The 12,095-nt window shown below is 45.4% G+C and overlaps 1 protein-coding gene across 49 annotated transcripts in view; it reads left to right on the plus strand.

Moving 5' to 3' along the window:
- The window catches only part of shot (dystonin-like protein short stop), an 805,796-nt gene that overhangs the window by 553,525 nt on the left and 240,176 nt on the right, over nt 1-12,095 (plus strand). For 45 of the 49 annotated variants that reach the window (XM_076177258.1, XM_076177256.1, XM_076177257.1 and 42 more), the window contains exon 3: nt 9,990-10,007. The exons of the other annotated variants lie outside the window; for them this stretch is intronic. In XM_076177258.1, the coding sequence (XP_076033373.1) occupies nt 9,990-10,007 (18 nt within the window). The remainder of the gene's footprint in view (nt 1-9,989; nt 10,008-12,095) is intronic. 49 annotated transcript variants of the gene reach the window in all.

Consider the following 12,095-nt stretch of genomic DNA (forward strand, 5'->3'; position numbering starts at 1 on the left):
CACACACACACACACACACACACACACACACACACACACACACACACACACACACACACACACACACACACACACATAGCCTTGAGAAGGCTGAGATGTCGACATAGAAAAAGAACGAAATTCTTAAGAATAGCGACAGGGATACAATTTTGCGAATGGCGGTAAATTGGGATTAGGAGAAGGGTGAGGTTGGGGAGGGGGAGAGGAGAAGTGTACAAATTGCAGATCCCGTGCCCTAGCCCCCCCCCCCCTTCTTATTATTCTTCTTCTTCTTCTTCTTCTTCTTCTTCTTCTTCTTCTTCTTCTTCTTCTTCTTCTTCTTCTTCTTCTTCTTCTTCTTCTTCTTCTTCTTCTTCTTCTTCTTCTTCTTCTTCTTCTTCTTCTTCTTCTTCTTCTTCTTCTTCTTCTTCTTCTTCCCCTTCTTCTTCTTCTTCTTCTTCTTCTTCTTCTTCTTCTTCTTCTTCTTCTTCTTCTTCTTCTTCTTCCCCTTCTTCTTCTTCTTCTTCCCCTTCTTCTTCTTCTTCTTCTTCTTCTCTCTTCGTCTTCCCCTTCTTCGTCTTCCTTCTTCGTCTTCTTCTTCTTCTTCTTCTTCTTCTTCTTCTTCTTCTTCTTCTTCTTCTCGTCTTCCCCTTCTTCTTCTTCTTCTTCTTCTCGTCTTCCCCTTCTTCTTCTTCTTCTTCTTCCCCCTCCCGTCATCCTTCCCCTTCTTCTTCTTCTTCTTCTTCTATTTCTTCTTCCCCTTCTGCTACTTCCCCCTCCTCTTCGTTTTCTTCTTCTTCTTCCCCTTCTATTTCCCTTCTTCTTCCCCTTATTCTTCATCTTCATCTTTTTCCTCTTCTCCTTCCCCATCTTCTTCCTCTTTTCCCTCTTCTTCCCCTTCTTCTTCCCCTTCTTCTTCCCCTTCTTCTTCTTCCCCTTCTTCTTCTTCCCATTCTTCCACTTCTCCTCTTCCTCCTCCTTCTTCCACTCCTCTCCTCTCATACCTCGTATCACACTACATATCTACTTATCTGTTGCATTCATCGCGTGAGGAGGAGGAAGAGGACAATCGCCCAGGGCGTCGAACTTGAGACACTATGAATCATGGCCGATAGTATCAAGAGGCTGCGACTTCGCCCACGCCTCCCGGAGGAGGGGAGACCTGACGAAGGAGGAACCTCTCTCTTTCTCTCTCTCTCTCTCTCTCTCTCTCTCTCTCTCTCTCTCTCTCTCTCTCTCTCTCTCTCTCTCTCTCTCTCTCTCTCTCTCTCTCTCTCTCTCTCTCTCAGGGTTATAAGCGGAAGAGAATAGTCTGGTTGTACGTGGGAGGGATGAGAAGCTCTTAATACGTATTGAACGTCTTAACTAAACCTCAACATATGCTCTCATATAACATTTCTGTTGGTTTCTCATCTAGTTAAAACGATCCAAAGACAGCCAGAATAAAGACTCCAGGAATCGCCAAATGACAATAAATGGAGAGATTCGCAGATTATGTAATCCGTTTTTTTTTTTTTTTTTTTTTGCCGGAATGACGGCTGTTTTCCGGTTCTTGTCCTCCCTTTGTGCACACACTCCTCCCGGAACCTGACCCCGGATGACCCCACATGGCCTCAGCCGGCGTCTCCGGAAATTGGTCCTCACGGAAGGTGTCCGGAAGGGCGAGGGGGCCCCCACCAGGTGGTCTAGGTCAACCACCAGGACGATGTTAACGACCGTGGTGGGGAGGGTGAAGAGGGAGGGGAACGGAGAAGGAAGGGGAAGGGAGGAAGGAGAAAAAGGAGAGGAAGAGGGAGGGAGGGAGAAGGGGAGGGGATAGAGAAGGAAAGGGAAAGGAAGGAGGAGAAAAGAAGAGGGAGAACAGGGAGGGGAACGGAAAAGGAAAGGGAAGGGAGGAAGGAGAAATGAAGAGGGAGAGGGAGGGAGGGAGAATGGGTAAGGGGATGGAGAGGGAAAGGGAAGGGAGGAAGGAGAGAAAAAGAGGGAGAAGGGAGAGGGGACAAGGAAATGAAAAGGAGAGAGAGGGAGAAGGAAAGGGAAGAGAAGGAAGAGAAGAGGGAGAGAGAGGAAGGGAGGAGAGAAGGGGGAGGGGACGGAGAAGGAAAAGGAAGAGGAGGAGGAGGGTACGGAGAAGGAAAGGGAAGGGAGGGAGGAGAAAAGGGGAGAGGGAGGGGGAAGGGGAGGGATGGTGAGGGAATGGAGAAGGTAAGAGAGGAAAGGTGAGGAGAGAGGAAGGGGGAAAGGAAGGGAAGGGGGGAGAATAGTTGAGAGTGGTCGAGAGGGAGGGAGAAGGACTTGGATTGTCCTCTGAAGTGCATTTTACCTCGACTTTCGTTGATAAGTTTCTTCTTTTTCTTCTGCATCCTTTTCGTCTACATTTTTTCTTATTCTTCTCCATCTTCTTCATCTTCTACATCTTCGTCTTCTACATCATCTTCTACATCTTCTTCCTCTTCATGTTCTTCATCTTCTACACCTACTTCTTCCTCTTCTTCATATTCTTCTTTTTCTTCTTCTATTTATGACGACATTTCTGCTTTTGGCGGGAAATCTTCGCGCATGCGCAGTGGGTGAAAGCCAAAATCTCTTCAGAAGCCCAGATGGTTCTTAGCCAAGACAAAACAATTATCGGATGGGCCGTGACGTCAGCGTCAGCAATCAACTGGCATCCAATCACATGGTTGTCACTCCATTCTAGCCTCCCCTTCCACCTCTCCCCCTCTCCCCCAACACCTTTCGCTGCTGCTACACCCCCCACAGCTACATTCCCCCCACCCCCCACCCACTCCTCCACCCTCATTCCTCACTCCTCCACCCTCATTCCTCACGTCCCCGTCTCGTATTTAAAATCCTCAATTCATTTCCCTTGTCACTGTTCACAAAATAGTCCCCGGTTCGAGTCTTGTAACTGGAGGGTTTGCCTTGACTGAATAGAAGCGTGTGATCGTAGCCAGTACAAACACGAGGTAGAAAGCGCCGAGACTGCAAGGGACCATAAGGCCTACACTAGGCAGTTCCATGTCCATTACCACCTGTCATCCCTATCCACATGAAAAGAGAGTGAGGATATCAGGTCGGAAAGATATAAAATAGACTAAATAGATTAAATAGATGATGAATACAATGAAATAATTGATAGTTGAGGCGTATAGAATAGAAAGGGAAAAATGATAGCGTAAGCCATTTTGCCTCTTAATATCAAACGGTCTAAGAACCACATTTCCGTACCAGAGGAGATGTGGCATTTGCCCTTTTCTATTCCAGACGGCTCAATTATGCGAAAGACTGTTTCGACCGCAGTTGAGCGCCTCATGGTGTAAACTTCCGACTTTTGGCTTAAGCACTTTAACGTGAACCCACCCACCCGCCTCTTACGGTGGTATTCTTAAAAAAAATTCTTTCCTTATGTAAATCTTTAATAAATCCTTGGAAGGTAGACATTTTCTTTAAGAACACCACCGTAAGACTCTTACGGTGGTATTCTTAAAAAAATCTTTCCTTATATAAGTCTTATATAAATCCTTGGAAGGGAAAGATTTGTTTTTTTAAGAATACCACCGTCAGTTCCTGCCATCTACTCTCTTATTTCATGCCATTCATCTGTAAAACTCATTCCACCCGTTCGGACTCTCAGGTCTTTCCATCCCCCATGTCTCCTTCTCTTCCCCCCACCCCCTTCCCTCACTCCCCCCTCCCCCTCCCACTTCCCCCTCTCCCCCACCCCCTCCCACTTCCCCCTCTTCCCCCCCTCGTTACGTGCTAACTGCTCTTTGCTAGCTCGTACCTCTTCTCTCGTCAGTGACATTACTCTGCTGTCGCTGGGCACATCGCTTCAGGGCTCACTGAGTCTTCTTTTTATTCTTCCTCCTCCTCCTCCTTCCTCTCCCTCCCTCCCTCCCTCCTTCCCTCCTTCCTTCCCTCCTCCTGCTTCCTCCTTTCTTCGTCCTCCGTTCCTCCGTCCCATCTCTCTTCTTCCTTCTATTCCTTCTTCCTCGTTTTCCTTCCTTCCTCTCCTTCCCTTCTCACTTTTCCTTTCCTTCTCTTTTCTCCTCCTCTTTTCTTCCTCCTCCTTTCTCCTACCCTCTCCTCCCCCTCTTCCTCCTACTTCTTCCTCCTACTTCTTCCTACTATCATCATCAACCTTCGTTTCATCATCATCTTTATTATACTCCATCTTTTCGTTCTCTCCCCCTCTTCCTCCTCCTCCTCCCAGTGGCTCTTAACTGTGCGATAACTGTTCATGGCTTGTTAGTATTCTTCCCATTTTTTAATTAAATTGGCTCTCTCGTCACTTGGTATTACTTTACACAGAGTGCTGATTCATATGCCATCCTAATTGCATGTATGTATATATATACACATATATAATATATGTTTTATGTATGCGTATATATTACACGTGTCTGTATGTGTAATGGGATATACATATGTTTGATGTATGCACATGTTCGAGCGCATGCGTTTCGCGAGCGTAAACAAGTGCTTTGTTTGTGCAAGTGCACAGAGATTTGGATGGTCGTTACGCCAATTAGGTGTGAAGTGGTCATTAAACGCCGCGCGTGACCTGACCCAAGCCGCTGGCGACAACGGTGATGGCGTCAGGATCTGGCGCCGACGGCGAGGTTTGCCACGTCACTCCTCCCTCCTCCCGTCTTCGGTTCTCTCTCTCTCCTCTCTTTCCCTTCCTCTCGCCGTTCTCTCTCTCCTTCCCCTCTCTCTCTCACTCTGACTCTCCTCCCTTCTTTTGCATCATCCTCATCTCTTCGTCTTCTTAATTTCTTTTTCTTCCTATTCTAATTCTTCTTTTCTTCATCTTCCACTTCTTATTCTCCTTCTTTTTCTTTTTCTTCGTTGTCTTCTTCCTCCTCTTCTTCCGTCACTTCGATGTGTGTCTGTCAGCGCCTCGGCGGCGGCGGCGGCTGGAAACGGGTATGACGAGCTGCCACGTATTCATCCTCGAGAAGCCATGAACGGCATCCTCTTGAGTGCTTACCCTAGTCAGTCCTCTGGCCGCTCTCGTATCTGATTAGCATCAAGTCGGATCTTGTTGGCCGTCAGTTAACGGAATCAGATCGGCCCTTCTGGCGAGCGTAAACGACCCATTCAAGTAGAGTAGTCTTAGCAACGAAGAACATCAACTCCTTACGTCGTTATGAATTGCAGCTCTTCTTCCTGCTCTTCTTCTGCTTCTCCTTTTTCTTCATTTCAGCTTCTTTCTCTTCTTCCTCTTCTTTCACTTCGTCTTTCTCTTCGTCTTCTGCTTCTTCGATACAATTATACAAACGAAGATACAATTACACAGACGAAGATGACGCGCACACACACACACACACACATACACACACACACACACATATATATATTTTTTTTTTTACACCGAAGCATAGGAAGAGGAGTAACATTACGAGAACGTTACTTGGACTTTGGTGACGAGGGAGTGAATGAGACTCGAGTGAGTTTCATGGGTTTTATTCTGGTTAGTGCGAGTGTCGACCTAGGCTAGGTCGGCGGTCGGGCTCCGAGGCTGCCCTAACCGTAGGAGTGACCGTGGGCCTTGGGTCGCGCACCCCTGGTGACATGTACAGCAGCGAACTGCCTGAGGACCACAACCTGAGCTCCTTATATACCACCCTGCGTACCGAAAGGTAGCGAAGGACCCAGCCTCGCGGGAGCACTGCTTCGGCAGGGCCAAGGTTGTGTTTTCATGAGGATACAAATGCCTGTAGTACAGGCGTAGTATGGACTTAACCTACACAAAAGTAATACAAGGCCGAAGGCCAGCTGTTTCTACATAACATATCCATTCCTTGTCCATCCCAATTCTGCAGCGGCGATACTATAAGCCAAAATATAGCGTAGAAGCACATGTGGCAACTACCACAACTATCAAAGAGGATAGGGAGGAGAGACGGCACATACGCATAATGACCATATAGTTACAAAACCTCTCCGGTGTGTAGCCACTACATAGTGTTTATTTTTAATTTCATTTTTATACATATTTTTTCTTCATTGTATGGGGAGGTTGCAAGGCGACCATATGTCCCTGGGGTCAAGACGTGTTGACACACTGGCGGCGTCGGGTCGCGGTGAGCTAGTGGTGATGTTTTCATAGGATGAGCTTGAACGAAATCAGCGTGGGTGCTAACAGGGATGTTGATGAAAAAGTGGTCTGGCGGCCATTGTACAAGTTAATAGCTGTGATGATGGTGGATCTCTGTTAGTGTGATTCGCCATCGTCTTGGACCACGTGCTGGACTCGTGATCGACAGCTGTTAGCTTCCCGGTTGAGAGCTCAGAAGTCGTATGTGGCCTGGTAAAAAAATATACTGTGTGTGTATGTATGTATGTATGTGTGTTTGTGTGTGTGTGCGGTAAGGATAAGGTTGAATGTATGTTTTACGCCTTCAATATAGCGGTATGCATTTTAAATTTAATACTTGCTAACTTTGGTTCATCTGAAGGGATACAGTCCATTCTCTCTCTCTCTCTCTCTCTCTCTCTCTCTCTCTCTCTCTCTCTCTCTCTTCCCAAAGAATGTGTTTTGTGTGATTATGACGTAATTGTTAAGTCATTGTTGACAAGATGACGTCATACACCTCTTTTCGGGTATTCATTTCCTGGCGTAAACAAGAATGAAGTCTTTAAAGGGATCACAGTTTCACTGTTCCAATGGAATTGTGCAATATCTCCCTTTAACGTTTTTGGACGTTTCTTTTCAGACAGAAACGTTTTGAACGAAAATGGACACCAAAATATTGATTTTTTTTTGTGCACAGAGTTTGTCCTTTTGAATTAAATCGCCTGGCGACAGTGACTAGTTGAAGAGTTTAGTAGACACGCCACGGGAACGCTCTTAAAAAAATGTTTTTGTCCAGCTTCGTACAAGTGTATTCAGACACGGCCAGGCGTCTGGTTGGGGAGGAGGAGGGGGGGAGGGGTAGAGGTGCCAGGTCACGGGGTTGGAGAGTGGTTAAGGTGCCAATCGGTTTAGCTCGTTAGGATAAAGGTGCCAGACCTCTGGGGTATTGGGGAGAAGGTGCCAGGCCTTTGGGTGTTCAGGTGCCAGAGCTTTGGGTGTGGGTTGAGGGGAGGTGTTAGTCCTTTGGGATGAATGGGATTGAGTTTCGGTGTTGTCGAAATGGTGGTGATGGATGCTCGAGGAAGGGGCCGTTGATTGCAGATGGATTCCATGCCGACACCCGTACCATCACCCATGCTAAGAATTCTTTCAATACAGCTGGGAAGTTCACCATTTGTCTACCCTCCCTCTTCGTCTTTTTTATTTTTTTTCCTTCTTCTTCTTCTTCTTCTTCTTCTTCTTCTTCTTCTTCTTCTTCTTCTTCTTCTTCTTCTTCTTCTTCTTCTTCTTCTTCTTCTTCTTCTTCTTCTTCTTCTTCTTCTTCTTCTTCTTCTTCTTCTTCTTCTCCTCCTTCTCCTTCTTCTTCTTCTTCTCCTTCTTCTCCTTCTTCTCCTTCTTCTCCTTCTTCTTCTCCTTCTTCTCCTCCTTCTCCTCCTCCTCCTCCTCTTTGTCTCCCCCCTCCTCCTCCCCGTAATCACCCTTTCACTCACATTTCTCTCCTTCGCCTATTTTCTTGTCCTTCCTTCGTTTGATCACGTCCCTTCCCTAACTCCCCCTCCCCCCGCACCCTTCCCTCCCTCCACCTCATCCTCCCCTCTTGCCTTCCCTTGCTCCCCCCACTCTTTCGCCATTTCGTATTTCATTATCATCATTATTATTTTTCTCATTTCCTTTCATTCCCTCCTCCTTCCAGCTCCCCACTCAGTCATGATTTTCTTTCTTTGTGTTCCTCTTTATCTTTCTTGTCTCTTCTCTCTAGCCTGTTCCCTAACCCGTTTTCTATACTCATTCTCTAGTCCCTTTGCATCTATTACCCTCCTCTCCCTCACCACCCCCACCCTCCATCACCTTCCTTGGTCCATGCCAGCTCTGTCTTACATATTCATCTTGCCTACCACTCCCCCTGGCAATGTTCTTCCTCGTACCTCCTCACCTTTGGTCATATTTTCTCCCTCCTAGCTCCCTCTCACCTCTCACCTCCTCTCACCCACTCTACCCTCTCATATCCCTTTCCTCATCCCCATTCTCATCTCTTCCCCCATCACCTCTCGCATGCCCTTTCCCGTTCCTTCCCTCGTCACTTTTGCTATCCTATTCGACCCCACTGTTTCTGTCCTTCGTTCCTTCTCAAGGTCGATAGAGGTGATTGCGGTGGTGGTTGGTGGTTGGGTGGTGGGGGTAATGATGGTCAAGAGAGGCAGGAAAAGTGTAGGAGGCATTAGGCAGATGTATTCGGTGGGTTAGAGGAGAGTTGGTGGGGTTTCGATGTAAAGGAAATCCTCAGATGTATTCGGTGAGTTAGAGGAGAGTTGGTGGGGTTTCGATGAAAAGGAAATCCTCAGATGTATTCGGTGAGATAGAGGAGAGTTGGTGGGGTTTCGATGAAAAGGAAATCCTCAGATGTATTCGGTGAGTTAGAGGAAGAGTTGGTGGGGTTTCGATGAAAAGGAGGTCCTTCGTTTGTTAATGGACAAAGTGGCGTGGATAGTGTTTACATGGTTACGCGTAACATGAACGCATCTTTAACACTTGGTGTAGACCTCATTTGACTTGTATCTTTATTTTCTGTCGCCAGGCGATTTTAATCCGCTGAGGACGATGAGAAGTGGTTTGGAAGGTTTAAGAATCTTGGCCCTTTGAGTACCTAAATCTAACTATGCGTTTATTCTGTCAGTTTAAGGGAAGCACTAGAAAACCTCAAAAGGATGAGGAGGGGCGGTTTAGAACCGTTGACCTCAAGATTGATAGATTTTCAGGGAATTGATATTTCTCAATTTTTAACAACTGCGCAAAGATCCCAACTTCTGTTTACAATCCTTTTGGTGTTCGTAGAAGGCGGTGGGTGTTCCTGGGTTGAATAAAATCGCCTGGAGACAGCACGAATAAAAGTTTTCAGTAACATTGGAAATGTTAATCGAAAGGGACTAAATTTTTTTTATATTTAAGATGTTTCCTTTAAAGAAAATCGTTAACAGAGAAAGAAGTTAATTAACATATTTGATGGGGACCATTTGTATTCATCGTATTCGGCTCGATTTACATGTACCGACTTTTCGCCGTGCGACATCCACAACACGACGTCGTGCTTTCAAATATCCAAGGCTGTCTATGGACGCATTCGCAAGTGGTCGCGTTTGTGACGTGTGAAAGTGTCCATAGACAACCATGGTGATTTGAGAGCACGACGTCGTGTCGTGGACGACGCACGGCGAAAAGTCGATACGTGTGAAACGAACCTTACAGCTCCCGAAGTGAGCAAGGGCTGCTGCTGGCAGGTTGTGGGCGCGCGTGGGCGTGGGGTTGGACATTGCAGTGGAGGGCAGGGGGGGAGGCTGGGTTTTTTTTGGGGGGGCGTAGATGACAAGAGTGTGCATGGTTACAGGGCAGGAGCCAAAGGTCCATTGTTGGAAGTAAGAGTTTTACACACAGACACATTTACTATCTCTCTCTCGCTCTCCCTTTCCCTCTCCCCCCCTTTCTCTCTCTCCCACTCGTTCCCTCTCTCTCTCTTTTTCTCCTCCCCCCCTCTCTGTCTCTATCTCTCCCCTGGCTCGTTCTCCCTCTCCTCTCTTTCTCTCTCTCCCACTCGTTCCGTGTCTCTCTCTTTCTCTCCTCCCCCCCCCCCCTCTCTCTCTCTCTCTCTCTTTCTCTCTCTCTCTCTCTCTCTCTTTCTCTTTCTCTCTTTCTCTCAGTACAGCGCTGCAACAAACTCGTGTATTTTGCCGTCAAACTGCTTTCGTCGTATTGTTCATGGTCACTGTTGTTGTTTTCGTTGTTCATCTCTCTCTCTCTCTCTCTCTCTCTCTCTCTCTCTCTCTCTCTCTCTCTCTCTCTTCCTGTTGGCGAGTTGTGTGTTGGTTGTTGAGCGGACGCCGGTCATTATGCATTTTAGTGTAATAACTTTTGTTTCTTTTTCTGTTGCACGCAGCACTGGCGCTATTCAGAGGTAGGTATCTTATGTTTTGCTGTCTCTCTCTCCCCCCTTTTTTAATATTTATTTATTTATTTTCTCACCCTTGGGGTCTGTTGAGAGAAGCTATATACAGCTCGCCTTGTTTGTTTTGGGATGATTGTCTTACTGAAAAAGGGAAATCTTCTTTGCCTTGGAAGGGAGGGAGTTATGAGTGGGAATAAACGACATTATGTTCCGGTCTGGGTGCATTGTCAATAACATGACCTGAAGATGGATACTTACTTATTTGATTTATTCACGTATTTAGTTATTTGTTTTTAAGATTAATTGAGTAATTTATCAGTGGGTTAGTAGCTTCTCTCAAGAATTGTGTGGAGGGTTTGTTTTGAGTGTGTTGTGTTGTGGAAATTTGTGTTATGCCCCAATGCTATGGACCTCAATTATCCAAAGCAGCATTGACATGGTGACGTAATCGACAGTGACGTAATTATGACATCTACATAATTACGTCATCGATATACTGACGTCATTGACAGTGACATCATTGACGCTTATAATGACTATCTTTGACACTTCACAACAGAAACACAGGTTGAAGTCGTTGAGGCGTGAAATCGCTCGTAGGTTCGATAGAATCGAGGAGGGAGTGGTTGGGGAGGGAGTAGGGGGTTGTCGGCACTTATAAGCTAGAACAAAGGCTTTTTTTTTTTTTTTTTTTTTTTTTTTTTTTTTTTTTTACTGGGTCTCTCTGGCAAAATTGCGGTTTTTTGGGTGATTCTCACAGGCAGTCAAGGGCAGACTGACCACAGTGTGGCGAGTGATGCCTACGTAGTCTTGTGATGACTCAGAATATTAGTTGGCAGCCTGGTTCGTTGAGACATTTTATATATTTCATTTTACACCACAGGCGTGACCCCATAAAGCTAATCTGTGATCTGTACTTTTTTAGATTATTTGATTATTTTTAGAACTTGAAGTTGATTATTCTCAAGACTTTTACTGGTTTTGGGATGGTAGTGGGTTAACAGAAGCTGCGTCCGTTATTGGTAGTTTTAGTATTTAGTAATGAGAGTTAAGGAGTTCACATGAGAGTAATGATTAGTTAAGTTAAGCTTCATAGAGCTGGAGGAACATTGCCAGTTAATTTTGGATGTTGAGTTAACTAACCGAAATACAACGCAATGCTAGTTAATTCTTTGTCTAATTTAGTAAACTACTCTTTTACTTATCCAATGTCAACGGAAAGTTAGTAATGTTGCTGTCAAACTATGCTAGTGTTAACTAGCATTAGCGGCTGCTAAACTAGGCTTCGTGTTAACGAGGATTTAGGAAGGTAGCTAGTACGATTCTTTGAAAGTCGGCTTTTGGGGATAATTAATGGGAGTGGGTGGAGGGGAGTCAGTGGGCGAGAATTGTGATATAAGACGACTAAGTATAACTTAACGACAAAGCTGACCTACAGACACCCAAGTGCCAAGGTGCCATGATTATTGTCACCAAGTTTTTTTTTTTTTTTTCTCCAATGAAGCATTTTCCAGAATCAGCTGTTTGGTTTGCACCTTCTTCCTATTTATCTTAGCCCTCCCCCCTCTTGGCACCAGTGCCATTAAACTTGGCACTTAAAGGATCTAATGTCCTAGTCATTGAAGTAATGTTACCTCGAAAGTTGGGTATTAAATGACATGGTGTAGCCAATCCCAACTTAGAAGAAGGGAACATGTGGCTATACTCCTTATCCCCCACCCTCCCCTCCCCTCCCCCATTTTTAAGGTTAATATTAAAGAAACTGCTAATAGTGAAATTACTAATTTGAATGTGGTTTGCGCTTGTGTGGTGAATTAATTGTGTGATCACTTTATTTGTATTGGTTCCTTTAATCTATCGCCTAGTATCCTCAGTATTGTAAAGGCCTTTCTCGCTAGCATGCTACTTGCTACTTCGTTTGAACAGAAACGACTTAGGTTACATTTTTTTTTTTTTTTTTTTCAAATTTCCAAATGTCAAATTACTCTTGCTGACGTCATATAATTAGAACCTGAATGACGAACTAAGAGAAGTTAAACCTAGAATACGAATGTTAGACACATTGTTAGATCTAGAATATTGTAACCAAAGTCGTTT

Source organism: Oratosquilla oratoria, chromosome 40, assembly GCF_046742065.1.
Source record: "Oratosquilla oratoria isolate Oo_2021 chromosome 40, ASM4674206v1, whole genome shotgun sequence".
NCBI lineage: Eukaryota > Metazoa > Arthropoda > Malacostraca > Stomatopoda > Squillidae > Oratosquilla > Oratosquilla oratoria.